This window comes from Passer domesticus, chromosome 9 (genome assembly GCF_036417665.1).
Source record: "Passer domesticus isolate bPasDom1 chromosome 9, bPasDom1.hap1, whole genome shotgun sequence".
NCBI classification, from domain to species: Eukaryota; Metazoa; Chordata; class Aves; order Passeriformes; family Passeridae; genus Passer; species Passer domesticus.
The window spans coordinates 29,754,950-29,782,925 of record NC_087482.1 but is presented as its reverse complement, the minus strand read 5'-3'; the positions used below and the strand labels follow the sequence as shown (position 1 = coordinate 29,782,925).

Sequence of the window (27,976 nt, the reverse complement as noted above, 5' to 3'; positions counted from 1 at the left end):
GGTGTCCCCGCTCGGTGGCAATGCCCGGCCTCGCCCCCCGCGCTCCCGCGCCACGCGTGACCCGGCCCCACGGGCGGGGCGCGAAGTTTGGCGGTGACGTCAGGGGCGGGGCGGGGCGCGAGGGGGGCGTGGCCCCGCGGTCCCGCCCCCCCAAGTTGCCGCGCCGGGCGCGCGGGGCCGCGCCGCGACGGACCGACGGCTGGGCTGGCACCGGCTGGCATCGCTGGCACCCGCGGGGATCGGCTCGGCTCGGCCCGGCTCGGCCCCGGCCCGGCGCGGGAGGGGCGCGCTCCCCCCGAGCGGCGGCCCCGGGCCGCGGCCCCCCGTTGCGGTCGGAGAGGCGTGCAGGTGAGCGCCGCGCCGCGCCGGACCGGGGGCGCGGGGGGCCGGGCCCGGCGGGGGGGGGCGTTGCTGGCATCTGTCACCGTCTGGCCCGGGGCTGCCCCCAACTCTCCTCCGGACCCCGGTGGCCCGGGCCGTCCCGACGGGGCCGCGCGTGTCCCTGTCCGGTGCGAGCGCGCCCCGACGGCTGCCCGCCGCCGCGCCGCCCCCGCCGGCACCCCGCGTCCCGCCGACCCCGAGCCCCGACGGGCGCCGTGGGCACGGCGAGCTGCCGGAGCCCGGCTCCCCCCGCGCCTCCCCGCTCGCCCCCCCGGGGCCGCTGCTGCCCCGGTGCCGCCCCCGTCTCCGCGAGGAGCCCGGAGAACCGGGCCGGCACCGCGGGAGCGGATGCTGCCGGGGAGCCTCTCCCCGTGCCCCCGCCGCCGAGCATCCCCTCCCGGACCCCGCACCTCTCTCTCCCGCAGTCCGCTCCCTTCCCGCTGCCGCAGCGCTCCGAGCCGGCCAAACGCAGCCCTCCCTGCGGTGCGCGGCCCGGGCTGTCCCTCCGCACGCCCGGCCCGGGGGCGGCGGGACTCCCCCAGCCCTGTCTGAGCCCCAGCGCGGCGGCTCCGCGGGCAGCGCTGGGCCGGCCGGCCCCTCCGCCTCCCGCTGCCTGCACTAGCAGCATTTCGGTCCGTCTTAGCCCGGCTGCGTTTTCTGCCTCTCCCCGGTACACCCTGGGACCTGGGGGCGGCACGGCAGGGGGAGCCCCCCACGGACATGTCCAGGGCGGCTGCAGGTGGAAGCGGGGCTGCAGATGCAATACCAGCCGGTGGCAGCTCACGCCGTGGGGCAGAGCTGGGGCTCGGGGGTTGGGGGGCCCCGCTGGCGAGGGCTGCACGGCTGCGTCATCCCTCCGTGCCATCCCCACCCGGCCACCCACTTCCCCGCTATTGTCTTACACCCGCTGTTGCTTCTGCTCCCAAATTAGACTCCTGGAGGGGGGTGCTGGCTGCGTGCGGGTGCCAGCGCAGCGCGGAGCCTTCCCCCCGGCACCCCGGGGAGGGAGCACTCATCCCTTTGACCACCTCTTGCCTGGGTGCCCCTGCCCCGGGAGGGTGCTCTCACCTGTGGGGTGCAGGTGCTGACCCCGGTGTCGGGCTGGGTACCAACCTCCCTTGCAGGGTATCCCAGGTGCGCTGAGCCCCTGGAAGCCAGCCTGGGGCAGGGGAGGGTGGCAGTGCTCAGCCCTGACAGGATGGGTGGCCACTAAACCAACGAGAACTAATTTTATGAGCGCAGATTAGCTGAGAGCTCCCATAGACAGCAATAAAATCCCGATATATCATCCCACCCCGGTCCCCTTCCCAGCTAATCCTGGCACCGTGCCGCCAGTGCTGGCAGCCTGCCCATCCACCAGCCAGCCCTGCCCCTGATGATCTGTGGCACTGCGCCCACCGCCCCTCCAGCAGCTGCCAGGACAGCCCTCATTCCCCTAGGCCAGGTACAGTGGCACGGCAGAGCGGGTGTCGTGTGGCATGAGGACACAGGCAGGGCATGTTTGCCAGGAGAGCTGCTGGGATGAGTCAGGTGTAGGCTGGAAAACCTCACCCAATCTAGGGCACAGGCAGAGGTGTCCCATGGGTGCTCTTCTTCTCTTTTGGGACTTGGTGCACGCTGAGCAGGACTGGGGCAGGTGCTCTTACTCAGTGCAGGTTTCCTGGCAGGACAGTGCCTGGGTGCTTGCAAACTGGGAGCTCCATCCTGTGGGCATTGCTCCAGCAGGGGCAGAGGCAGGTCAGCCCCACAGGATGGAGGCAGGAAGGAGCATCCCCCCATTTCCTGGCTCACCGCACTCACGTCCCACCCAGGTTTGGGTCGATCACCCCAGGGAGCACTTAAGTGCACGCCCTGGGTGCTGCAGGCAGCACGCCTTCCTCCCGGGGCCTGCACGGCAGGGCTGGGGCTGTGCACCTGCGGGTGGGTCGGGTGCTGCCGGGTGCTGCCCGTCCCTGCCCCCTCCGAAGGATGTGCCGCTTTCTGCATCTTCAGCTCCCATTGCCATAGCAACAGGCTCGGCGCTTGGGTACCCGCGATGCCGGCTCCCGCATCCCGCATCCCGCAGCCATCCTGCCCGCAGCCCTCGCCGCCGGGCCGGGCGCCGCCGGCGCGGCACAGGCAGCCCCGCACAGCACAGCGTGGGGTTTGGGGAGCTTTAGCCTGGCCAGGGGTGCCTCCAGCATCGTGCCAGCTTCCCATCGCAAGGTCCCGCTCAGGGCTGGGGGCCCCAGGCAGCTCTGTCATCTTCTGAGCCGTCAAAAAATAATGTCAGCTGGAACTTGCTCCCGCTAACACGGTGGGAAAGGGGAAGAAATCACTTTGTGATCAATTTTTTTTTTTTCTGGGAAGTATCCAAGAAGGATCTGGTTTTGAAGAGTTCCCAACAGGGAAGCAAGGGGTAAAGCATCCTTCCGAAAGGGCTGGAGAAGCTGGTGTCTGCCAAGGCTGGTGTCCTGACCGCTGCCAGTGGCAGGAGGGCTGGCACCTCCGAGCTGCAGTGCCACCTGCCTGGTGCCACAGTCAGGGCTGGTTGGGGATGGCAAGCTGAGACTGGTGTAACCCACTGCACATGTGACAGCGTGTGACAATGCTCTGCCTGGGGAGGCCCCATCTGCTGAAATGTTACCGTGGGCAAGACTGGGCTGGGAAACAGGAAAGGATCCGTTCACCTCCGCTTGCCTCCCCAGCGGGTGCTCCGGGCACTGTGCTAACCCTGACTGCTAATTAATCATTAATAATCCACACACAGCGGCCAGAGGGGGAAGCCTGTGGCTGTGCTGGCAGCCTGAGCCCGGGCAGAGAGGCTGGATGCCACGGGCATGGATGCACATCGGTGGGGCTGGGCACATGGCAGCTTGCAGCAGCTGCAGAGTGCGAGCAGCCGCTGTGCTCGGGCTCCGCGTTAATCAACACAGCTCGGGGGGCTCTGCTGTGGCCCCAGGGGCCAGCGGTGCCGGGGCACTCACTGCCTCTCCCTGCCCTGCCAGCACCGGGCCCTGCGATGCCGTTTGGCTGCGTGACGCTGGGAGACAAGAAAGATTATAACCAGCCGTCTGAGGTGACCGACAGATATGACCTGGGCCAGGTCATCAAAACGTGAGTTGGTCCCTCCACGGATGCCCTGGGGAGCGCCAGCCACCCGTGTGGGGCTCTTGGGGTGCTGAGGAGTGGCACAACGCTGCCTGTGGGGGCTCTGGGGGTGCTGGTCCCCGGCTGGGCAGGGATTGCAGGGTGTATTTTGGGGTGGTTTTTCCCTAATTAGTCCCTCTTGCTCGTGGGTTGCATGGGGGATATTCACAGCTAGCTCCAAGAAGGGCAGTGAGCTTTCCCACTGCTGCTGGCTGCAGCTGGGCAGCTTCCCATATCCCTTCCTCCTCCCCTCAAGATTTGCAGGGATTGCAGCAATTCCACACAATCCTGTCTCCCTGGAGCATTTTGTGAATCAGGAGGGCTCAGCTACAGCAAAGGAAAGGCAGATGTCACTTGCGGGGCAGTGGAGGACTGCTGCTTCCCCCAACTTTTATTGCCGTGCTGAGGAACCTGTTAGGATGCATTGAAAAACTGAAGCCCTCGCACCCCTTGAGACAGGGCTGACCGCAAAATAGGCACCAGAATTTTTTCCATCAACTTCCAAAACACCTGCTTGGACAGAGGTCACACCTGGCAGGCTCACACTCGGTGGCAGTGCGGACCTTGGTGCTCTCAGATCTTTGCTCCATCCCCTGGGCAGTTTGTCCCAAGGCCCGCAGGTCACTGTTCCCCTCCACCCAGGGCAGTGGCCGTGGGGATTTCAGCGCAGTTGGGGGCATTGGAAAGCCAATGGCTCTGCTGGAGCAGTGCCAAGTGCCCCGGGGGGCTCCCCTGCAGCTGCAGCCTTGCCGATGGGCTCCAGCACCATTAATAATAGAACAGAAATACTGCAGCTACCGGCACATCTCCCTTTCTTTCTCCCCCACTGCTGTGCTGATGGTAATGTCGGGTGTGCTGCTGTTCCACCTTGGCATGAGTGGCTTCGCAGGGGGTCTTACCCCTCCTGTTCTGAGGATGGTTTTTTTAACCAGCAAATTCTTTTCCTTCCCTATCAATTTGCTTCTTCCATATCAGTTGCTTCTCACTGCTGTTTTTTTGCTTCCCCTCCAAAGTGTTTTTGAGCCACAGCTTTCTTCTACTTCTGTGGCATCTCCCCTGACTGCTGGGGTCTGGGGGAATGCTGGTGGGCCCAGGCACCACCCAAGCACCCCAGTCTCAGTGGTCCCCAGGAGCGGGGTGATGTCTGGGGCTACCCTGCAGGGAGGAGTTCTGTGAAATCTTCCGGGCCAAGGAGAAGACGACGGGGAAGTTGTACACCTGCAAGAAGTTTCTGAAGCGGGATGGGCGGAAAGTGCGGAAGGCAGCCAAAAACGAGATCATCATCCTCAAAATGTGAGTGCTGGGGCTGGAGGGGATCCTGTGCTACCGGGCAAACTGGGAACTCCCACCCTTGCCCCTGTCTCTCTGTAGGGTGAAGCACCCCAACATCCTACAGCTGGTGGATGTCTACATCACCCGCAAGGAATATTTCATCTTCCTGGAGCTGTAAGTCTGGGACATCTGGAAGTGGGGAGGGGGTGGCCCCACGAGGGTTGGGTCCCAGCAGAGCTGCTGTCTGCAGGGCCACTGGCCGGGAGGTCTTCGACTGGATCCTGGACCAGGGCTACTACTCGGAGAAGGACACCAGCAATGTCATCCGGCAGGTGCTGGAGGCTGTTGCCTACCTGCACTCCCTCAAGATCGTCCACAGAAACCTCAAGGTGGGTGGCAGGGAAGTGGGAGCACCCATGGGTGCTGCCATGCCCCCCGTCCTGGCACTCACAGTCCCTGCACCGGCAGCTGGAGAACCTGGTGTACTATAACCGCCTGAAGAACTCCAAGATCGTCATCAGCGACTTCCACCTGGCCAAGCTGGAGAACGGGCTCATTAAGGAGCCCTGTGGCACCCCTGAGTACCTGGGTGGGTGAGAGCCAGCCGGGTGGGCGTGCAGTGGGCAGTGCTGGGTCCCAGCACGTCCCTGCTGCTTATCCATCCTTATCCTTATCCATCCCTTACCGCCTCCTGCTGCACCTCCCATTCCCCATCACCCTGGGGCTGATCCTGGGTGCTTCCAGTGGGTGCCTCCCACTCCCCATCACCCCAGGGGCAGGAGGCCGGGCGGCTGGGGGCCCCGGGGGATGGTTGCTCTTGTGTCTCTGGCAGCTCCGGAGGTGGTGGGGCGGCAGCGGTACGGGCGGCCGGTGGACTGCTGGGCCATCGGCGTCATCATGTACATCCTGTGAGTGTGGGGGGAGGGACAGGGGAGCTGCAGGGTAGCTACAGGGGCTGGGGCGGGACTGAGCCCCCCACCACATTCCCCAGCCTCTCGGGAAACCCCCCTTTCTACGAGGAGGCGGACGAGGATGACTATGAGAACCACGACAAGAACCTCTTCCGCAAAATCCTGGCTGGGGACTACGAGTTCGACCCGCCGTACTGGGATGACATCTCGCAAGCGGGTGAGCCCCACACTGGGGGGGTACGTGGGGTCCCCGTGTTGTCCCCTGCCAGCGCTGACTTCTCCCCCTGTGCCCCCAGCTAAGGAGCTGGTGACACGCCTGATGGAGGTGGAGCAGGACCAGAGGATCACAGCAGAGGAGGCCATCTCCCACGAGTGGTGAGCAGCGGCAGGGGCAGATGGGGAGCCAGGGGGGCTGGTGGGGGCTGCTCACGCCTCACTGCCTCTCCAGGATCTCTGGGAATGCTGCCTCTGACAAGAACATCAAGGACGGCGTCTGTGCCCAGATCGAGAAGAACTTCGCCCGGGCCAAGTGGAAGGTGGGTGTGGGTGTGCCGTGCCTCCGTGTCCCCTCAGCCAAGCCCGGTCCCCCACCATGGGGCTAAGAGCCTGGGGGGGCTGCCAGTCCCTGCCCCTCCGCCAGACCCACACCCCCCGTCTCTCCCCTGCAGAAAGCCGTGCGAGTGACCACGCTCATGAAACGCCTGCGGGCGCCTGAGCAGACGGAGACGGCGGCAGCCCCGGCAGCGACCCCGGCCCCGGCAGCGACCCCGGCCCCGGCAGCTACCCCGGCTCCGGCAGCGGCTCCGACCCCCGCAGCAACTCCAGCCCCGGCAGCGACCCCGGCCCCAGCAGCTACCCCGGCTCCGGCAGCGACCACGGCCGCCGCCCCGGCTCCCGCCGCCGCGGCCACGGAGCCCGCGGCCGCAGAGCCCGCCACCGACACGGCCCCGGCCCCGGCCCCGGGCACGGAGCCCGCAGCCCCCTCCGCCACCGCCCCGGAGCCCGCAGCCCCCGGCACGCCGCCCGCCGCCGCGCAGCCCCCGGCCCCCGGCACGCCGCCCGCCGCCACGCGTGACGAGGCCGGGGCCGCCGCCGAGCCCCCCGGCGAGCAGAGCGGCTGAGCGGCCCCGCGCCCCCTGTAGATAGCCCCGGCATGGCCCCCAGCCCCGCCTGCGCCCCCTTTTCTACGTGCCCCGCCGGAGAGCCGGCCGCGGGGCAGAGCCCTGCATGGCGCCCGTTCCCCCGTGTCCTCGCAGCTCTCTCAGTCTGTCCCCCGCCGCCGTCCCCTGCCCCGGGGATGCCCAGAGACGCGGGGCAGCCCCTGGCCCCGCAGCGCTGGGGGCAGCGCGGGGCCCGGGACCGCGGGCGGGGCCGCCCGGGACGGAGCGGGGCCGTCCCGGAGACCCCCTCTGCGTCCCGGCATCCCCGGGGGGCACACGGGGACCCCCGCCCGGGGCAGCCGCACGGCCCCCACGCGTTGTGCCTGGAGGAACCCCCTGCCCCCCGCGCCCCCTCCCCGGCCCCGCTTCCCTCCCCCCTCGCAGCTGCATGCCCGCCGGGCCGGCTCTGCCCGCGGCTGCCGCCCCGCGCCCCGCCGCTGTATCTCCGGCAAATAAAGCCCCCGCTGAGGACAAACTGAGACAGCACCAGCGCCGCCTGCCCGCTCTCTCTGTGCGGCCGGGGCAGCGGGCGAGGCGCGGCGGGCAGCGAGGGCAGCGCGGCCAGCGCCTGCCGCCGGGAACGAGCCCGGGAAGGAGCGCGGGTGCCATGCCGGGAAGGAGCCCTGGAAGGATCCCCGGTCCCATCCCGGGAAGGATCCCCGGTGCCATCCCCGGTGCCATCCCAGGAAGGAGCCCTGGAAGGATGCCGGGTGCCATCCCGGGAAGGATCCCCGGTGCCATCCCCGGTGCCATCCCGGGAAGGATCCCGGGTGCCATCCCCGGTGCCATCCCCGGTGCCATCCCGGGAAGGATCCCGGGTGCCATCCCCGGTGCCATCCCGGGAAGGATCCCCGGTGCCATCCCGGGTGCCATCCCGGGAAGGATCCCCGGTGCCATCCCGGGGCACGGGCCCGGGGCCAAGCCCCGCCCACTCCCCCACCGGCCCCGCCCACTCCCCCACCGGCCCCGCCCCCGGAGGCCACGCCCACCCGGCCCGGCCCCACCGTTGGCCCCGCGCGGGCTCCCCTGAGGTCACTTCCGGGCGGGCCGGAAGCGGCGCGGGCGCGGTGGCGTTTGAACGGCGCAGGGCCGCGCGGGCGCTCGGCCCCGGGCCCCCACCCTGCGGAGCCGCCGCTCCCCGCGCCCGGCCCCGCCATGCCCATCCGCGCCCACTGCACCATCTGCTCCGACTTCTTCGACAACGAGCGGGACGTGGCGGCCGTGCCCTGCGGGCACACCTTCCACCAGGCCTGGTGAGCGGCGGGCGGGCGGAGCTCGGGCCGGGCCGTGGGCTGCCAGCGAGGGCTCCGAGGAGCTCACGGAGCTGCCGCAGCAGGCCGGGCTGTGCTGCTCACGGGCTGGCCCGGGGGGTGGCGGAGTCGCCGTCCCTGGAGGCCTTTAAGGCAGGAGTGGCAGTGCACTTGGCATGGAGCTGGTCGGTCATGGGCCGGGCTCGATCATCTCGGATCTTCTCCGACCCAGCTGATTCTGTGCTGCCTGCAGGCTGCCTGCTCTCCTGCTCAGTGTCACAGGGAGTCGGTATGGTGAAGCTGCCCTGGTAATTCCGTGCTTTTCTAGGACCGTGTTGCGAATATCTGTGTTGAAAGGAAACGGTTCTTCTGAGGAAATAAACTTTGCGTGGGGAGAGGGTGGGCACTTGCTTTCCTGGCTGTCGGGCTTGGAAAGGACCACGGGTGTGATTGTCACTGCTCACTCAGCAGCGCTGCCCGGGCCGGCTCTGCCAGCAGCCAGCCGAGCAGGGAGAGCTTCCAGAGGTAACCTGCTCCCAAAATAAACCTTTCCAGCACGGCGTGGTGGCTCGGTTGCACGGTGCATCAGTGGCTGTCCTGGGGAGCCCGGCAGGTTTGTGTTCATAATCCCAGAGCAGGGGCAGCCCAGCACCCCTGGCTCAGGGATCCATGCCCAGTGCTGGCATCTGCTGTCCCCTCCTGACAGAGCAGCTCCTGTGTGCATCCACCCGCTCCTGCGAAGCTGTAGCTCCTCAGTGCCTGTCTCCCAGAGAGATCTGAGCTCTGCAAAAGCTCTGCCCTGTTAGAGATAAGCCCACATGCTAAATTCAGCCAGGAATTGTCTTGGAGATGCGGGTGGAGCGCGGAGCTCCTGCCAGCCAGCGCTGCACTGAAGGTTTGCAGTTCTGTTGAGTGTGTGACAAGGAGTCACATCCTGCTGTCCCTGGGGAGCGGGGGGATGGCCCCTGGAAGCAGTGCCCCAGGATTGTAAGGATTTACTGTGTGTTTTCCTTTTCTCTCTCAGCCTCTTCCAGTGGTTTGACACCGCACCGAGCCGGACGTGCCCGCAGTGCAGGAACCAGGTAAAGCCATCCCCTGTGGCACCAGGGAGCTGTGGCCTGGGGTGATGCCAGAACAAGGCCCATGGTAAAAAGCAGAGGGTCCTTCTGTCACTTGGGACCCCCCAGAGGAGAGGAACTCCCCTCCACAGCCCTTGGGGCTGCAGTGGGCTGGGGGTGCCCTGCTGCTGTCTGCACTGCAGCTCCTTTCAAAAGGGGCTGTGGGTTTTCACAGCTTTTACTTAGGCTGGGTAAGTATTGACATGGTGACAGGAGGGTCTGCAAGGATTAGTGGGGCACCTGGCTGGTGTTTCTGGTGTGCCCAGCCCACTGCTGCCAGGTGAACAGCCTGTTCTGCTGCACGTGGGCCTTGTAACTCCCCCTGGTTCAGCAGTACTCGACCCTCCCTTGAGAAAAGCCATGGCTGGGGAGAGAAGAAAGCTTCTGAGATAGGAAGCTGAGCCTTGGGTTTCCATTGGTTTAAGTGGGACCTTTGAAGTCCCTTGTGTCACAGCCTTCATGCCTCCAGCAGGTCTTGGCACGTGGTGGCTGCAGGAGATGTTTTCCTCGCTCTCAGATGTAGATTTTTAGCCAGCTGCTGCTTGGGCTTATTCTGTGTTCGTGCTTCTTTCCTCCTCTCAAGGTCTTGGCCCTTGTTCCTTGCCTGACTTGTTGATTCCCTCTGTTCTTCTCTGCCTCTTACATCTCTGGGTTACCATGGAGTTATCGCGAAATAACATCTTATGTGGCAGTAACCATGCAATTAGCTGGTGTCATGACTGTATATAATACTTAAAACACAAAGCTGTAACTGCATGGGGGAGGTGTGGAGAGCTATCAAATTCAATTACAGCACCTTCTGCCTGCAGAAAGCAGCACGTACTTCTGTCTTAGGATTTGGCATCATGTTAGCTCAGCATCAGCTGCTTTGGGCTGAGCTGCCAGAGAACAGACTGCGCTCGATTCAGAAATGTCTGAATCTTTCTGCTGCGGCTCAGGAGCTTGGCTGGAGTCACACTCCCAGAAACTGAGTGGGGGGTCTGCTGCTGTGCTGTTGAGCCAAAGCAGAGCATCACCACTAATGGTGTCAAACACGTGATCTGATTTGCCTTTCATGGCCTTGTCACAAGACAGTACCTTCTCCCCCTCCATCTGTCTTCCGTATCTGCTGTTTCCATATTTGTGCCCATCAAACTCTTCTGTCTCCTGTGTTTAGGTCAGCAAAAGACACATCATCAGTAAGCTGTTTTTTGATGTTACCCTGGACGAGCAAGCAGCACCGGATGCTGAGACCTTGCAGGTAACTTGACGGGGCAGTTCTTTCCTCATGTGACGCTCCAGCCTCCTGGAAGGGTGGCCTGGCCTGCTGGTCCTCTGCCAGCAGGTGCTTCCCAAGCTGGAGCTTGCTGTGCTTATGTGTCTGACCTGAAGCACTTCAATCTCTGTGGTGATTTGGCATTTCCTCTGATCAAATCCCATGTGGTGACCCAAGGAGCCTCCTCTCCTTCCTGCTCTTCCTTCTGCTTCTCACTTTACCTGGAAATCTGCTGAAACACCATCACATCAGACTGCTGTTCCTCCCTTGGGAATGAGGGTACAGGGCTGTTCCCAAGGGCAGGAGAAGGGAAATCCCAGGTGCAGTGAATTGCTGCTGGTACCTGTGGTGTGGCTGTGTGTGAGCCCTGCTAACCCCTCTGGAGAGAGGGGCCCATTGCAGGAAGTGCCTCCTGCTCCTCCCTCCTGTGCAGGAAGGTTGGTGGTGCAGATTGAAGGGTGTGGGGCAGGGTGATGATAGTCATGATTCCCCAAGAGAGAGCTGGAAAGGAACTGCCTGAAGCCACACCAGCAGCAGTGAACAACGTGGAGGCTGGGTCTGGAGCTGGGACACTGGGTGGTGTGCTCCAAGTGCCACCTTTGGGTGCAGAGAGTTGGGTGTGAGTAGGGATAAACACAGAGTGGCTGTTCCACGTTCTCTCCTTTGTGTAGTGTGGGTGAAACAGGGCTCCTTGTGTCTTGGAATTATCTGTTCCAAAAAAGGGTGGCCGGTTGACCTTGGTATAACGGGATGCTTGTACCCTCTTGTGTTTAGAAGCAGCATGTGCAGCAATTACCATAATTAGCAGTTGCCATGACAATTCTATATGTACTTTGTATGTCTTTGAAATAAAACCAGCCAGACTAGAATGTCAGTAGCACTGTCTTTCTCCAAGACCACCAGTAGCCAGTCTGAAGAGCCAAGTGTGCAGAGGAGTGCAGGAGCCTCTCTGGGCCCTGGGAGCCAGGGGCCCTCACAGCAGATACACATTTCCTTTTGTACAGATTGAGATCCATTCCCACTAGTGTAATGAGATGGGTGGTTTGGAAATGGCTTGTCTGGAGAGAATTGCCCTAGAAAACCTTCCTGTTCTCTCTCACCCCCACCCCAGGATCTAAAATGGGTTCCCCCAGCCTTCTGCTCCAGGCAGGCTGTACAGAACTGCTCCCTTGCTCAAGGGCAGGACTGTGGAGCTGCTCCTGCACAACAAGCTTAATAGTAACTGCTCTTGCTCCTATAAATCTTGTGTGTATGTGTCACGGCAACATCTAGCCTCAGTGTACAGCCTGCTTAATGAGGACTCTGAGGTCACCAACGGAAGGAACCGAATACTTTTCTGGGTAAATCAGCATCATTGGCCTGTGTGGGTATTCACTGCTGTGTGCACTGTACAGGCTGCTGCTGCAACCAGTTTCATGTGGCGTGCTGCCTCATTTCTGGAGGACATGGAGTACCTCAAGAGCACAGATGCCTTGTTCACAATGGGTGAGGGACTAAGGTCCACCTAGATGTGAGGTCTGTCTGTGATGGAGTGTCTGATTCTGGCCAGGCACCAGTTCAAAACGAACTCATGGTGGGCCAAGCCTGGGCTCTTCAGATGATGGGATAAGAACTTCTGACATCCTCAGCCAGAAGCAACTTCACCTGAGGAAGAAAAAAGAATCCAAGGTTTGTGATGAACCGCTGCCTGGCCCTCCAAGAGCCTGGGCATAGAGTGGTGTTCATCTCTGTAATCAGCTGGAACTGTATCTGTGCAGCCCACAGCTGTCTTGGAATGAGCATTTGGCCTCCTGCCATGAAAGAGATGTGAGAAAGCAAAGTGTGTAGCTGTGGTGTGCTTGTCATCTTGGGGTGACAAGCTTGGGACTCTCTTTGGAGAATCAGTCTTTGGTACCCAGTGGAGTGGTTGGAAGAGCTCCCTCATGACATGAAACCCCTTCCTGTTGTTGCAGAATTAGCCAAATTATCTTCTGTAATTGTCTTTGTTTCTGTTTCTCACTGTTGCTGTTACTCAGAAATGTTTACAGTCAAAGGAGTGCTGGGGCTGTTTTGCTTTTCCACCCCCGGGCTAAAACTTCAATAGAAACAGCAGGGGGAACCTGGATCCCTGGAGTAGCTGCAGACCACAGGCTAAGTGTCCAAGCATTTCTTTCATTACTGAACCTGGGTTTAGCCTATACTGAATTTAAAGATGGTCCTTGTGAGCAGAACAGTCTCCATGTGGCTGTTCCCAGAGCAGGAAAAGGGTGAGTTTTGGAGTGTAACACCTCAGTGAGTCTGTCAAGAGCTGCTTGTGATCTGGGGAGTGCAGAATTCTTCCAAATGAGATTTCAGCTTGGTGAAGAGGAGGTGGGGGGAGGATTCCTGCCTGTAAACCTGCTGGGGAAGGTAGAAGCCTTGGAGGACAGCTGTCTGTTTGTGGTCAGGATATATTCATTTGATCTTGGGAAAATGTGGTAACTCAGTCTGGCAGAAAGAGGAGAGCTTCTCTCAGAGGAGAGAAAATTGGGAGCGGCTTTTAGGAGCTGTGGTGGAGGATGAGGGATTTCAGATTAAGTTGATGAATGAGGTAATGTTACATAGCTGCCTGAAGTAGCCCAGGGTTTCTTTGCTATCATGAAAATTAGCACATCTTGTGAGCCCACTAATCGTTCCTGAATAGGACTCTGAGGAAGCTGCTTCAGAATAGTTCCTGCAGCAGAGTTAATTCCACGTTAGCCCTCCAGCAGTTGTGCCCCTTGGGGCAAATCCCAGTCAGCTCTGCTAGGCTTTGCATTTAGTCCCTTCTGCTTACCAAGCTTTACATCCCACATTCCCTTTCCTGCCTTTATTGTCACTAGCAGAGCCCTAGCTCTGGTCACTGCTGGTGCTATTCTCGGCTCAGATTTGCATGTAGCATTCCGGGTTGCACAGATTTGTGTGCCTGTGTTGGCATTTTATTGTGGTTTTATTCCACTGCAGTTCCTGCCTGACTTGTTATGTGCTTTCCTCTGCAGTTCTCTAACACAGCTTTTTAAGTCCTCTTCTGTTGACTCTTTCCTGCATATATTTCTCTCTCTGGTTTTTCTTTTAAATATACATCTAGATATAGAGATATAAATAGCCTCTCTTTTTAACCTCTCTACATTTCCTTTGGCTATTTGCCAGTGTTAAATTATATCACTTCATTTTCTCTAATTTAAACTACCGGGCATCTGCTGCCTCTTTCTGATCCTTGATGAAGGCGTTAGAAATGTTGATGTTCCTCAGACCCTTGTGGTACCCAGGAGATTTTGTGCACTCTCAGCTGGTGTGTTATGGATTGGTTTCTCAGTGATCTGTTTCCAGCCGTTCGATTGAGCTGTTAGCTTATATCAGCAACCTGAACTGCAGTGACTTCAGTGTCTGTCAGCATGTTTGAGTGCATGCTTGGTTACCTTTTCAGGTGTTTGGCTGTGCTCTCCTGTCTCCCACCTCCATCTGATTAAAGTTCACTTCAGTTTAAAGAACTCTCAGTAATCCAGTTAGTCTGGCAACATCCCTCCCTTATTGCCTTGTTTAGGTAAAACATTATAAAAATTGTTCTTGCCTGACTTCCTGTGTTTCCCTGAGAGCCTTCCAAAATTATTCAGCTAAAACAGGATGACTGACAGTGTGAGAAACACAAGGTTGACAAGGCTAAGCTGAAGCTGCGATCCTCTCTTCTCCCCCTGAAGAATGCCAGTTGGAGGTGCTCTTTCTGTTCCCTGTGATAATCCAGGCTTGTAACTCCGTGCTTGTTGATTCCATATTCCCTCCTTAGTACCTGCCTGCTCCAAAGGTCCTGCTGACAAACCTCTTGGGTGTTTTTAAGATCTGGTGAAAGCATCTCTATAGGGCATTTCCTAATGGGGGTCTCTGTGTTGTGTTTCAGAATGAACTGGACAAGGTGAAGGCCCAGCTCTCCTTGAAAGGTGAGTTCCTGTAGCCTGCAGGGGATCAGCAGCTCCTGGGCTCTACCTGTGCCAGGTGGCTTGCCCAGGTCTGAGGAGCCCCTGTGCAGGGGCCACTCCTCTCTGAAGCCGAGAGCATGGTTCGGGCTGCAAACTGTTTCACTAGAGCAACCTCTTTGGAGCTTTTGCTGAGGCAAGAACACCTACAGCGATGCAAAGCTTATATGACAGAGCCTGAGTCCACAGCCTGGCCCAGCTCTGCTGCAGCTCAGGAATTCGCTGTGAGTTTGGACAAGTAGCTGCAATATTTTTGCCCCCTTCCTAATCACAAGCTTACAGAATTGCAGCAACGCTCTATCTGGAGCAGGCTTGAAAGCAAAAGCCTTGGTTTGCTTGCTGGGAAACTCAGCTGCATGTGGCAAAGGCTCATTCCCTCCAGCAGATAGAGGGTGAAAGTGGTGTCCAAAAGCAGCAGTGGGAAGGTTTGGATTTGTTTGGCTGTTGCAGTGCCACATGTGTCGCGCGACGAGCAGACGGAGTTCAGTGTGCACGCACTTCCATCTTCCCATCTTTAATTTTAGAGGATGTTTGAGGGAGGCAGGAAAAGCAAAAGCCCTGGAGACTTGTCGATGGGTTTTAAGCATCGTCTGTAGGCAGCCTGTCATCAGAACATGAGTCATGAGCAGCAAAAGGAAAATGTCAGTCTAAGTGACAGAAATCCTAAAACATGCTAGCAGAAGGGTAAAAAAATGTTTAAAGAATGCTGGGGGCTCACCCACGCCCCAAGAGTTGTCTTTCCTCTGCGTTCCCTGCATGCACGAGACAGACATGAATAGCCAGTAGATTGAGGATTCGGTCCTTAGCCTGAGAGTAGAATTGCATGGTCTGCACGTCTCTATTCTGAGGCCTGTTCTCCTGCCAGCTTGGTTGAGTTTAGTGCCTTGGTAGAGAGCCAGATCTTCTGGGGAAGGTGGCTGGGATTCTTGCTAGGATATTATCCAAGAAAAACTGCTTGAAGGCCTGCTAATCTTCTCGGCTTCTGGTGAGTAGAGGTTGGATTTGACATTCCCTGTCCCATTCTCTTTTCATATTGGAAATGCGAAGCTCCTTCCCACCTCCTGCCTCCTTTGCTGTGGGTACTCTGCTCTCTGCTGGTTCCTGTGTATAAGTTCTCCATGTGAAGCTGTGCTCTGCTCTGTGTGCTGCAGAGGAGCTGTGGAGCTGCCAGGCTCTGATCAGCCTGCAAATGGCTCGAGAGGTGCCGAGCTCCGAGCAGGCTCTGTGGGAGGCTCTCTGAATGAGCTGAAAACTCATTCCTGCAGCATGGAGGGGTTTGATTCCTGCCATCTGCCTCTGGGCAGCTGGGAACGGAGGAGGGGGAAGCCCTAACTCTTCCAGTGGGTGTGGAGTCCCTGCAAATGCAAGGGAGCATCTCCAGACACTGCCTCTGGTGGGAAAGGGTTATTCAGATCGATGCAGAAGCCGCCCGTGTGCTTCTGCTGGAACATGTTCCTCTCTTGTTCCTCGGTCCCACATGGCTCTTTTACTCCCTGATTGAACAGTGAAGCTTCACTGCAGGTCATGCTTCCACAGGATGTGGAGGCAGAATTTGAAACTGGATGGCTTGCAAGGAGGACAAGCTTTTTGGAAAGGCACTTTTTGGCTCTCTACTATTGCCAGGCTGGAGCCACAGGCAATTATAGCAAAGACTGAAGATGCTGAGCTGAAGGTTTCACCCTGCCCTCAGCAGGCTTAGGTGGAGGGGTTCCTGCTTTCCCTCATTACCCAACTGCTCTGAGCTTCTCAGTGATGCTGGCTGTTCCTTGCTTGGTCTGGCAGCTCCTGATAGTGGTTGTTGCTTTCTGAGCTGTCCTTCCCTTGTCTCCATGAAACAAATTGAAATCTGGTGGTGGTTTCCACCACCTTCTCTCTGGTGGTTAGGGGCATGTGCTTTTTGCTCCTGGCTTGCCAGGGGGAGGGAGAGCAGGATGTAAAGGTTTTGTGACCTTCAAGAAGTGGCCACCTGGGGAATCTATTTAAGCTGTCGTGTGTCCTGCGGTGCCCCCAGCACCTGCCCTTTGTAGGTGCTGTGGTTAATGAGGGTACATGCAACAGCTTGGTAGACCCCTGCATACAGCTGCCCAATGGCCCCCAAAGGGGTTCCTGACACATAAAATTCCATGTGGAGAGGGTGGATACAAAGCTCTCTTCTCCAGCTCTATGACAGCTTGGCGTAACTCGAGAGGAATTATTTCCTTGTGCAAGCCTGGCTTTGAGAAAACGCAAGAGTTAAGATTCATCATCTTAATGCTAGCAGGGCTGGCGCTGGAAAGCTATTAAAGGGAATTTTTTATCTTTAGTAAAGAAATCTTGAAGCCTGCTGGCACTGAGAGAAGCAATTGCTCAGTACAGACCCTGGTGCAGACGCCACTTAGAGAAATGGCTCTCTCCAGGAATGGCTGAATCCTGGCAGCCTGGAGCTGAGCCTGCAAGCAGTCTGTGTGCTCCTGCTGCTCTGCTGCAACTGGACTCTGGGTTACCAGGCCATGACCTTTCTCTTTCTTCATTTCCAGAGAAAGAAAAGCGGGAATGCCAGGCTGTTGTGGACGGGCTGAGGGACACTCTGGATGTGCGCAATGCCACGATAGAGTCGCTCCAGAAGATGCTGGGAGAGACAGAGATGCTGTGCTCCTCTCTCAAGGTACCCTTCCTGTCCCAGCAGGACTAACCATCATGCAGTCAGTGTTAGTTCTGTTAAAGATCTCTGCAGATCCTGCTAATAAAGAGATTGTGCTGGTGGGATTTTGGGTCTGGTACCTGGATTTTCATTTTGGTTTGATTAATTGAAGCAAGTGCTGTTGCTGGACTTGAGGTCCTGTTTGTGCTCTGCCTGAGGTGATTCAGAGGCATAAAAAGCCTACAGGCCCGTGGTTTGTATACAGGTGCTCAAGGTAGAGGTATCCCTGGCGAGGGAAAAATGCCAGCCCAGCCTGAAGAATGTGACTGAGCCTCTAATGAAGTGGCAGTGCTGGTCATAAAGGTAGTAGCGGGAATCTAGTGTGGGAACTAGCCCCAGCACCCCGTTGCTGAAACAGTGGTTCCCTGAGGTAGAATGTTCTTCTGAAATGGGTTTAGGCCACGTGGGATTCAAGGAAAATTAGTTTCTTACTTTGATCGGGGGGAGAAATCAAACTGAAAAATATGGAGAGGGAGTTGCAGGCTTCAGCTGAGTGGGATTTGATCCAGCTAACTCTCCCGTCTCTGTTCTGTTGCCAGGGCTTTGCCTCAGTTAGGTTAGTAATGTTGTGAAGTCCAGGGATCAAATATTCCTGTTGTGCTTCAGTGTGCAGTGACTCAGTGTGTAGTCATGTACTATGCGTAAACAGCAAGAGGAAGAGGGTAAGAGCAGGAGCAGCTTTGTTGGGATGTCTTGGAGCAGCTTTGCCTTGATGCTGGGCTGGGCAGTCTCTGCTGTGTGAAGGTGATGTGCCTGTCTCCTGAAGGTGGGGTGCAGGCAGGTGAGGTTGTGAGCTGCAGGCTGGAAAGTGGGATAAGTGCATACTGCACTTCCCATGCTGTCTAACCCAGTATCCTAAACTACATCTTGTATGCCAGCTGCAGCTGGGCTCTTCTGGGAGGAAGCATCCAGGAGATCTACCTGAAAGGACAGAAAGAGTAAGGAATTAATGCCAGGCAGGCCTCGCTGTGAGCCAGCACAACTGCTTTTGCCCAGCCATGGGATTTTATCCAATCTGCTTGCATGTAAAGGCTGCCTGGATCTTGGCCATGCCATAGATGCTGGTGTGATCCTGTTTCAGGTCAGTGGCAGGATACTTCTGACGCCCCCTACTCCAGCAGAAATAACTGTGACAGTGGGAGCCAATACTTGCTGCTCAACTCAGCATCTCAGTGCTGAGTTTTCCTGCCTTGACACCTCTGGAGGAGGCTCTGTGCTTATCTTCCCTGTTGCAAAACCCTCTCTGTATGCTTAAGTCCCTTTAATGAAAGCTGGGCAGGGCAGAAGGATTAGGGACCTGGAGGTATCTTTTCTGTGGCGTGTGGGGTTTCCCAGCTGAATGCCAAGCACTGTCTTAAACTGCATCATTAAAGATTAAAGCACTAAACTTCTGCAGTGAAAATCCAGGCTTAACTCGCTGTGACGCAGGTTAAGGCTGAGAGCTGGGCCTGTCTTCTGCTGGCACTGCCAGTTTGCTGCACTTTCAGGCTGGCTGAAGCTGGGGCCTCTGCCCTGACCAGGCACAAAACACTGCTGTGGGGATCTGAAGTGTTGACAGTTCTGGTTAGGGAAAAGCCAAAGACAAGCTCCAGATAAACAAGAGTGACACATGAGCCTGCAACACTGTCCCTCCTCAACTTCCCCGTGGTTTCACAGCTGTTTGGTTTCTGTGGCAGGAAGTGGATATAGTCCTTGAACTTGTGTGGGAAGGAGCTTTACAAGGCACTGATCTTTTGCCAGGCCTTTCCCTGCAATCAGTGCTATGCTGAAACCAGAGCCTTTTAAAGCTGCTGTGCAAGGTGCCCAGGCACACACAAACCTAGACAGCACAGGTGCATCAGAATGGTGCTAATTCAGCTATCCCCATTCTCTGCCACACTGCAGATGTGTGCTTTTCCATCTCAGCTGAGGTTCTGTGTCACTGCTGGAGAGGCAATAGGCTGCAATAGACTTGCAGCAGGTGAGAGAAGTGCCTGGGTGGGTGTCTGGTTTGGCTGAGGTCTCCCAGAAGAGACCCACTCATTCCTATCTGTGCTCTAAGCAGCTAATAGCAGGAGAGTTGGGAGGCTGAAGCAATCAGCTGTGCACGGAGGGAAAGGCAGTAGCAGGGCTTGCTTGCTGTGGACTCCTTTGCTTTTGAAAAACAAATTGTCACCGCTGCGTACGGGGCACTGGGCAGCAGAGAGGGGCTGTGACACGGGTTCAGCTCCAGCCTCGCCTTGTGATTAGCACTGAGACCCTGCTGTGCTCGTGGGGAGCAGAGCTGGGGATGCAGTGGGAGGGAATCACCTCTCCATAATCCTGGGGTGCTGAGGTGGTGGCAGCATTTAGCCAATGTGTGCTTCCGGCTGCCCGCAGTGCTCCTCCAACAGCCCCTGGAGCCTCACTAGCGGTGTGTGTGTGCTTGCTTCCCTGCAGAAGCAGATGAAATTCCTGGAGCAGCAGCAGGAGGATAACAGGAGTTCAAAGGAGGAGGCCCGGCGGCTGCGGAACAAGCTGAGAACCATGGAGCGGTGAGATCTGGGTGCTCCCTGGGCCCTGCAGCCTGGGCTGCACACCTCTGCCCCTTCTAGGGGGGGCAGCAGGGCCCTGCTGGGCCTGCTGCAGCACCCACTCCATGTGCTGGATCATCTTACCTGTGAGGTTTGAAACGGCTGCTTTAGCTGCCCTTGCATGCCTCCTGCCCCTGCTATGTTTGCAGACAGCTGCTCTCATTAAAGAGCAGCAAGGCAGGGTACTGGCCTCATCTCTAGTGCACTGAGCATGGCTAAGTGCCATTTCTGTTATCAGAGGATGCTGGGGCAGAATGCCAGCCCAGGAACAGTCAGCCTCAGGGCTATAGGGACCAAGAGCTGGGCATCAGTTCCATGTGCAGTATGTGTGTGCAGCTGCCCCTTCTCTGGTCCAAGTAATGCTGCTTTCCCCAGTGAGAAGCCCTGCTTGAGGTGAGGCAGCTGTCTCTCTTCTCCCATGACACGCAGCATGCCTGCAGGAGAAGCTCAGGCTGCACCAGCCCCTAGAGGGGGGAGCAGGGCTTTTGTCTCTTTCCCAGGTCTGTTTGTGATTCGTGAGCTGAGGGTATGTTTTTGTTTGTGGGTTTTTTGTGCAGGATCGAGCTGTTGCTTCAGAGCCAGCGCCCAGAAGTGGAGGAGATGATCAGAGACATGGGAGTCGGGCAGGCAGCGGTGGAGCAGCTTGCAATCTACTGTGTTTCCCTCAAAAAGTAGGTGCTGCAGGCTTGGCACAGCTGGCTGGTGTTGTCCTGGGGATGCCCAGGGAGAGCCCTCTGCCAAGCACCAACAGGCATGTGGGCTCTGTGGGGCTTTCACTGCCTCTTAGGGCTTCCACTGGGCTTTGACTGACACATCCTGGGGACCTAGTTTGGAGCCTGTCACACTGAACTGTTCCTCTTGTCACTGCAGTGACATGTGTGTCACCATGGGAACTGTCTCCAGAGTTGTCAGTGCACCTATGAAGTGATGATGATTATTCCCTCTGCTTTCCTCTCATGCCCGGGGGAAAGCAAGCGGCTGCAGAGCTCTGGGTTGTGCCCTCTGCAGCACTGCACTGTGCAGCTGTGGCCTCTGGCAAGGCAAGCCTCCACTGCTGCCCTCCCCTACCTGGATATCCATCTGCTCCTGCTGGGGGAAAAACACAGCTTTTTTTGTGTCCGTTCTGATGGCAGCTGAATAACTGCAGCTTTGGTACAAAGCTGTAATGAGGCAAGTGTCCCTGTGGTGTAATTGGGAATGAATGTGCATGGCCAGTAGTGTGAAGTCTCTGAAAAGTCGCTTAAAGCAAAGTCCCCTGTTTGCTGCCAGCATGGAGGCTGTGCTCTGTTTTCTGTCTTTTTCATTGGCAACTAAAATGTCTCTGGCTCTGGTTCCCATTTTGCTGGTGGAATCAGGCAAGGTACCCCATGCAGGTTTTTTTCTCTCCCATGGTGTAGTGGAATGTGTGATGGTGTTAGTACACTCACTCATCTTTGTTCCTTAAAGGGCATTGTGTCTCCTGGGTTTTCTCTGGTGGCTCTACAGGTTCAGAGCTTCAATTTGAGGGTCTTGGCTTCTCTCTGAGAAGTTCTGGCTCAGCTGCCTTACAAACAGTGTGACTCTTTGGGTCTCTTTGTAGGGAATATGAGAATTTGAAGGAGGCTCGGAAGATCTCTGGTGAGATGACAGAGAAGCTGAAAAAGGAGCTGTTTTCTGTCAATAATAAGGTAAAGGGAGGGTGTGAGTTGCCAGGGTGACATCTGGTCTGTAAGATTCCTGTCCATAACTGGGGCCCAAGGCCTCTGCAGTGGCCCCCTCCCACACTGATGGGTACAGGTGTGTGGAAGGGTCAGGCTGGGGTTTCTGGGTCAGGATGTGATGTGGTGAGCAAACAGCTGTTGTCAGGAGGGCAGTCTCTGGGGACAGTGCTGGGGCAGCCTGTGCAGAGCCAGCCAGAGTTTGGCAGGGAGCCTGTGCTGGAAGGCAGCAGCACACAGGTGTTCCACTGCTCCCACTGGGTTCTGGAAGTAGCAATTCCTTCCTCTGGCTACACTGCTGAGCGCTCAGCTGCCAGCTCCTCCTGCTGCAGCACTGGCCCCTAAGGAAGTGGAAAGGGGTTTGGAGCCAGTATTAGTTGAGCAGGGCTTAGTCCTGGCTTGGCACATCCAGTCACACCCAGCTTTATGCCTTCAGCCAACTGAACTGGGCCAGGGCTCCCACATCATGCTGTGCCCAGGCAGGAGAGCTTCCCAAAGCACTGTGAGGACACACAGGTGGCCCTGCACAGACCTGCCTGGGCTGGTCCTGAGCTGGTGCAGAGCTCGGGGGTGCTGACATGCCTCTGCTGCCCTGCTCCCCCTGCTCCAGGCATGGCTGGGGTCTGTTAGCTCAGGTCAGGCAGGACTGTCTTTGTCTGTTCTGGCAGTGCATCCCTGTGGAAAGCATGTGTGTAGCCTCACTCCCCAAGGCACAGGTGTTCCCTGGGGCATCCCTGTGTCTAAGCCAACATAGTGAGAAGCTGTGGGTGGATTTGGCCTACTTCTGTTACTCAGCCATAGCTGCTGTCCCCTCAAATGGAGGTTTTCAGATTGCTGTGCTGTGCTCCCCAGAGAAGTTAACCCCTACACAAGGTTCTGCTGCTGGAACTGGGCTGCTCCTGGCTGAGTCAGAGCCAAGCTGTGATGGCCAGTGTGGGTCAGGAGGATGCGAGTCAGTGCTCAGGGCTCCAGGCTTGGCTGCCAGAGAGCTGAGTGTACCCACAGCCATGAACTGGCCCAGGCTCCTGGAGCCACTGAGGTGTCTGAAGTGGTAACATCCACTTCCTGACCCCTGCTGCTGGCACGATTCCCTGTTGAATCAGGCTTGTCCATGTGCCAGCACTGCTGATGCACAGCCATCCTCCGGCCTGTGGTTTGTGATTCCTGTGCTCTGGTGTGTCCAAAGGCCTGCAGGAATTCAGAATGCAGCCACCAAGTGTTAGAGCAGGGAAAAGCTGTTGCCGTGAGGCAGAAATGCTGGGCGAGCAGCCCTGGACATCCCTCTGCAGGCAGCTTGTGGAATTGGGTAGGGATTGGATTGCACTGGTTCAGGAGAGATTGGTCAGACTGACACAGGAAAATTGAGCACTTAGACGGGGAAGTGGCATGTGCTGCAGAGCACACTGCCCTCACAGGGCTCTGCAGTCCCCCTTACCCAGGGAAGTGTAACCCACGCTCTGTTGTGTTCTGCAGCTGCAGAAAACGACTTCAGAGTTGGAGAAGACAAAGGAGGAGTTAAAAAGCACACAGAAAGATCTGAAGAATGCAGACAAGGAGATCTTGGTGAGAATATCTTTCTTCATGGCCAGCTGCCAGTTACTGCAGGCTGGTCTGCAGCTGCAAAGCCAGGAGTTATGCTGGCTTTTGCTCAGTGACTAAATTTCCCAGCCTACCTCTGAGCTCCACCTGATGTTGATTTATGGAAAAGGGGCAAAGTACCTACTGCTAAATTTTTCTTCATCTCACTGGCTGCTTTCCCTTTTCTCTCCAGAGTTTGAAGAAAAAGATAGACATCCTGCAGGATACTCTGAAGGTCCCATCTGTAACCAGGGAAACACTCAGTCGGCTAGTCTTGGAAAGGTTAGTGAGCTGCATCCTCAGACACAAAGCCAGAGCTGACAGTTTAACTGAGAAAGCAGACATGTACTAGTCTGGCAGGTGTTGCAGAGGCAAGGTGGTTTTGTTCCTTGTATCCTTTTTCTTGTGGCTGACAGGATGATGTTTGGTTTATGTGGAAAAAGTCTCGGAGGGTTTGGATCAGGAGAGGGTGGAGGAATGGCCTGGGTTTTAAAAAAGTCTTTGTCACTGTGCCTTGCCTGGGAAGCATCCCTAAAGCTGCTGTTCTTGTTGCTTTAGAGTTGGCTGTGTGATGAGTGTGCACTGGTGTATGGTGACCAAAGATCTCAGCTAGGCAGAGGAATCTGGCCTGAGAAATGACATCTGCTTCTATGCAGCCTTTCTTGAGGTGCCTGTGCCATGAGCCCAGTAGAGCAGGCTGGCTTGTGTCTGTAGAGCAGCAGGGTGTCAGTGTGATTCCTGGCCTCTGGGAGCTGGTGTCACAGCGCTCAGCATGTGAGGGGGAGCAGTAATTTGGGACATTGAATTTAAACTCTGGGGTTCAGGTTGTCCTTTCTTTGATGTGTAAACAGAACGGGGCTCTGCTCCTGTGCCACTGCTGTCTGAGCACTCATTGTCATGGGGTGCAGCTCTGGGGGCAGGCAGGGGCTCAGTGACTGAGGCTTTTCTTGGCCCTGCAGCCCTGCTCCCATGGAACTGCAGCATCCCAAGCTCCACCGCCCGGCCCACAGCGATGAGATCAATCTGGATGCCACATTCAATGTGGACACCCCTGAGCACCAGCCCTGCACAGCTCCCTTTGGCCCTGCAAAAAGGCAGAAGCTGGATAAAAAGCCGTGAGTTTTCCCTCCTCTTTCTGCTTCTAAAGGAGATCAAAGTCTCAGTGCTTTGGAAGTTTCTGTGTGAGATCAGATAGCTCTCCAGCTGCCTGATGGCGTGCTGCAAGCTTTGTCGTCATTTGCTTGGCCTTGTCTGTCCTTGCCAGCTCCATTTGAACAATAAATCTCTGCTGATTTGCTCCTTGGGCTCCTTACAGGCCTCCTGTGGTAAATCTGGCGAAGAAAATCCTGAAGGAAACAGTGGAGGTAAAAGGACTAATCTTGATTTTTCTGTGTCGCTTCTTTGATTCTGCTGTTAATAAGCTTGGAATAAAGAATCTATTTTCTCCCTTGTGGCTGTGGACTGGCCCATCTGTAGAACTACTCTGAGCTTCAAAGTGTTTTCCTTGATGGTCTCCTAGAAACACTGTTGCTGCCTCAGGCCTCCTGGAGCAGAGAAGGAGAAGGGAGGGTGGGGACCCACCTGCTTGCTGGTGGTTCTGCCCCAGATGTGCTTCACAAACACCACCTGGAGCTGACCACAAGGCCTGTGGGGTCAGCTGAAGTGGCTGTTTGCCCTTGCTGAGGGCACTGTTCTGCCTCTTGGGCACTGTTCCACATAACCCCCAGTGGGAGTTGTTAGCTGCTGGTTTTCAACCTGACGTGGTATGGCAGTAACCATTACCTTAAATAGCTGTCTGTGTTATCAGTGCTGCCTGTATGTGGATTCCATTTAGCAGATTGTGCTGGTTAAAGGGCTTTTCTTGTTATTTTGTGGGACAGAACGGGGCAGATGATCTGGAGGATGATGCTCTTAAAGGACTCTTGCCAGCATTCATCAGGAACTCTTTTCTCTCCAAGAAGCCATCTTCGGGTGGTTTCCTGGGTTCCCACAGGAACATGGGCTCTGTAAGTATGACTGTCCAGTTGGTGAGTGCCCAGGCTGGCACTGCCACCTCTGTCCTGAACTGACCCTGAAGGAGGAAGTGAATGAGGGTTTTACCTTGCCACATACAGTGTGTGGAAAATAAATCTCGGCGCACAACCTGGCTACTTCCCAGTCCTGCAGAGCTCCAGGGATGACAGATGCTCATTCCTTTCCTGGCAGCAGACTAAGTGGCTCTCAATGTCCTATTCTTCCACCTCCTTGGAGCTTAGGATATTCTCCTTGTGTTCTTCAATTCCAGTGACAAAATCCTAAGCCTTGATCAGCTTATCTAAAAAAGTGCTCAATATTCCCAAACTTTGTTAATACCCATGGGTCTGTCTTTTTCCAAAAGTGAGGGCTTAGCACAAGTACTGAGTGTTTCCAAGTGCCTTTAACCCCTCTCCAGGAGCTGTGGTCTGCATGACTCCCACTTCCCCATAACCATGAGGAGAGGTAGCCGAGGCTCTGTGTGCTGCTCCAAGCTCATTTGTTTCTCTCTCCTAGGTGAGGATGGGCTACGATGGCATGGGAGGCAGGACAAAGTTCATAGAGCCAGTATCCTTTCCTGCAGCTTATGTGGCAGTACTGATGCTCTGGGCACCTAACTTCTGATCCTTCTCTTTGGTCTCAACAAAAAAAACCAGACTTGGGATCCTCAAGGAATGATCTGATTTGTCTCAGAACAAATCTGAGCTCAGCAAAGGCATCAAGGTCCTGAACTTGCTGGGAGCACTTGTGGCTGGTTCAGAGGAGTGCATCAGCCAGAAATCAGTGCAGTTTTCAGGGTGTGCCTGTGCCCTTGAGATCACACAGCAGCAGTGTGGCACAGCCCCTCCTGGCTGTGTGCTGCCAGCCCGTGCAGCTGCAGCCCTCATTCCCTGAGCTGCTGCTGCTCCACAGTGGTGAGGAGTGGCTGGGCTGAGCTCACCCCGGGTGAGGAGCTGCTCCTGCCTTGGGATTGCTCTGCCATGGGAGGCTGCAGGCTCTGGCTGCTCTGCCTTCACCTGCACAGTGTCCTGCCTCAGGAGGTCTTGCAACTCAAATAGATATGCTGTTAAAATGCTGGTTTATGTGCAAGGAGATAGCATACAATAATGAAATCATTAATGTTGGAAAGGAGCTCTAAGATCAGAGTTCAACCATTAACACAGCATTGCAAGCCCACCACTAACCCATGTCCCTAACCAGCATGTCTGCATGTTTTTTAATGCTTGCAGGGACTTCCCTAGGCAGCCTGCTGCAATGCTTGACCACCTCTTTAGTGAAGAGATGTTTCCTAATATCCAGTTCAAGCCCCCTTTTTGGGAAGTGTTCCCTGACACGTAGGACAGGTGTATGCCCAAGCTCTGCTCCTGTGAGAAGGTAGCAAAGCCCATCCTGTCCTGCAGGGATGCAGATATATGGCTGTCCCAGGCCTGTGGTTCAGGCTGGACTGCAGCAGGTGTTGGATCACTTGTGTTCCCAGGGCACTGCTCTGTGCTTTCCTTGACAGATCTACCTCCAGACAAACCTGGCAGAAATCCGTCCATTACCAGTTAGGAGCAAGAAGAAGGTCTCCAGACCAGCATCTGCAGCTCCTGCATTTTCCTCCAGCAGCAGCCAGGCCAGAATGGACACTTTCCTGCAGTGAGAGCCCCTGACTTCCTGGGAGAGGCTTGGAGAGGAGGCTGCAGGGCAGAGCACACTTGCCCAGAGCCTGGCACGAGGCAGTGTGCTGGCACCACTGTCTGGGTACTGTTCACAAAGCACTGATGCTGCCCTGTGGGTGAGATCAGCTCCTGTGGAGAATCCTGCCCTTGCAGCAAGCCTCTGGCTAATGCCTGGACTCCTGGACTGAGTTACCCTCATTTTACCATTCCTTCCTCTGTTTTTTCATGCAGAATTAACAGGGTATTCCTGCCTTCTGGCCTCCTCAGAGTTCTGCAGTTGCTGCTGCTTTGGGCTCTCTGGCACCAGGTGGAACTGCATTTGGATGCAGCCACAAGCAGGAGGTGCAGGAAGGGTGTCTGGGATGTCAGTCTGGAGAGCAGCAGGGAGAAGGGACCTGGACCAGCTCCATGCCTGGTGTAAATAGTTCCAAGAATGTTTACTGGAGGAAGAAGTGTGTGTAGAGCAGCCTGTGTGGCTGACGAGTGTCTGTATAATCATCATCAAATGAAACGCCTTCCCTCAAGCACAGCCTGTTGGGCTGGGGAGATCCACAGGTGGACCTGGGAGCTGTGTTGCCCTGCCCTGTTCTGGGTCATGAAGTCCAGAGTGGTCTTGCAGGCTTGGCACTGGAACTAGTGACTTGGAAGGAAAGTTTTGGGGTGACCCCTGCTCCACTTGGAAGCAGAGATAGGTGTGCTGGTGCGACCTCTGCTTGGCAAGTGTTGGTGTGAAACTTGTTTATTAATTCCTATGTTTTAATAAGAGAGTATTTTTATTATTTTGTAACTGTTCTGACTTGTGATTAGAGGGTTTGGAATGGCCTGGAGAATGCTGAAGAATGGCTCCCTTCAGGGGAGGGGGAGGCTGGTGGGGCTGGACCTGTCTGGGTTCCTCAGCTTGGAGCCGTGGAGATCCACACCTGAAGCAGGGCTGTCCAAGCTGCAGGAACAGATGTGGTGAGGCCCCTAATAAAGCACTCTCCTGTACAAATCTGACCTTTCCTATTTCCAGCTGCTTCAGGCCAAATCTGTATTACTGGACTGGCTAAAAATATGTTTTTTGGGGAATAAAATATCTTGCTGTGCATACTTGTTAACACAACTGGCTTCTGAGCATTTTGCAGCCTATTGCACCTCAGGGTGGAGGTCTGAGCTCGAGTGGTGGATGTGCTCAACCCCTCAGGCTCCTTTGGGGGGCCAGCCCTTGTGCAGGGAAGGGCAGTGCTGGGGTGAAGCCATGGGGGGTGATGCCCACCCCAGGGAAGTGAACAAGGCACAGCCCTGCAGAGCATGAGCTGCGCCTCACCTGCATCACCCGAGGCTCGCTGCAGAATGAAGTGGAATGGGGGGA

The 27,976-nt window shown here is 56.7% G+C and overlaps 2 protein-coding genes across 7 annotated transcripts; both read left to right on the top strand.

Moving 5' to 3' along the window:
* Positions 1-117: 117 nt before the first annotated feature.
* Positions 118-14,408, top strand: CAMKV (CaM kinase like vesicle associated). Of its 6 annotated transcripts, none has more exons than XM_064432316.1 (15): positions 118-348; positions 3,369-3,477; positions 4,672-4,803; positions 4,882-4,956; positions 5,033-5,171; positions 5,251-5,371; positions 5,615-5,690; positions 5,774-5,910; positions 5,990-6,068; positions 6,142-6,229; positions 6,362-8,716; positions 8,810-8,998; positions 9,128-9,185; positions 10,378-10,461; positions 14,369-14,408. In XM_064432316.1, the coding sequence occupies exons 2-11, from the start codon at positions 3,383-3,385 to the stop codon at positions 6,812-6,814; spliced, it is 1,395 nt and encodes a 464-aa protein (XP_064288386.1). In that variant the 5' UTR covers positions 118-348; positions 3,369-3,382; the 3' UTR covers positions 6,815-8,716; positions 8,810-8,998; positions 9,128-9,185; positions 10,378-10,461; positions 14,369-14,408. The 6 variants fall into 6 exon arrangements, with proteins under 6 accessions (XP_064288386.1, XP_064288391.1, XP_064288385.1 ...); XM_064432321.1 differs by lacking the exon at positions 14,369-14,408 and adding an exon at positions 10,654-11,345 and having other exon boundaries at positions 8,815-8,998; XM_064432315.1 differs by lacking the exon at positions 14,369-14,408 and adding an exon at positions 10,654-11,345.
* On the top strand, positions 8,009-27,727 carry TRAIP (TRAF interacting protein). Its single transcript, XM_064432322.1, has 15 exons — positions 8,009-8,106; positions 9,128-9,185; positions 10,378-10,461; positions 14,369-14,408; positions 16,961-17,088; positions 19,543-19,637; positions 20,234-20,347; positions 21,256-21,343; positions 22,847-22,936; positions 23,145-23,233; positions 23,911-24,066; positions 24,267-24,315; positions 24,832-24,957; positions 25,481-25,531; positions 26,481-27,727. The coding sequence occupies exons 1-15, from the start codon at positions 8,009-8,011 to the stop codon at positions 26,604-26,606; spliced, it is 1,392 nt and encodes a 463-aa protein (XP_064288392.1). The 3' UTR covers positions 26,607-27,727.
* The last annotated feature ends 249 nt before the right edge of the window (positions 27,728-27,976 follow it).

Coding starts and splice junctions, on each gene's coding strand:
- CAMKV (XM_064432316.1), top strand. CDS start 3,383: ATGCCGTTTGGCTGCGTGACGCTGGGAGACAAGAAAGATTATAACCAG. Junction 5,372..5,614: donor TGGCACCCCTGAGTACCTGG/GTGGGTGAGAGC, acceptor TGTCTCTGGCAG/CTCCGGAGGTGGTGGGGCGG. Junction 5,691..5,773: donor GGCGTCATCATGTACATCCT/GTGAGTGTGGGG, acceptor CACATTCCCCAG/CCTCTCGGGAAACCCCCCTT.
- TRAIP (XM_064432322.1), top strand. CDS start 8,009: ATGCCCATCCGCGCCCACTGCACCATCTGCTCCGACTTCTTCGACAAC. Junction 21,344..22,846: donor TGTTTTCTGTCAATAATAAG/GTAAAGGGAGGG, acceptor TGTGTTCTGCAG/CTGCAGAAAACGACTTCAGA. Junction 25,532..26,480: donor GGACAAAGTTCATAGAGCCA/GTATCCTTTCCT, acceptor ATCTACCTCCAG/ACAAACCTGGCAGAAATCCG.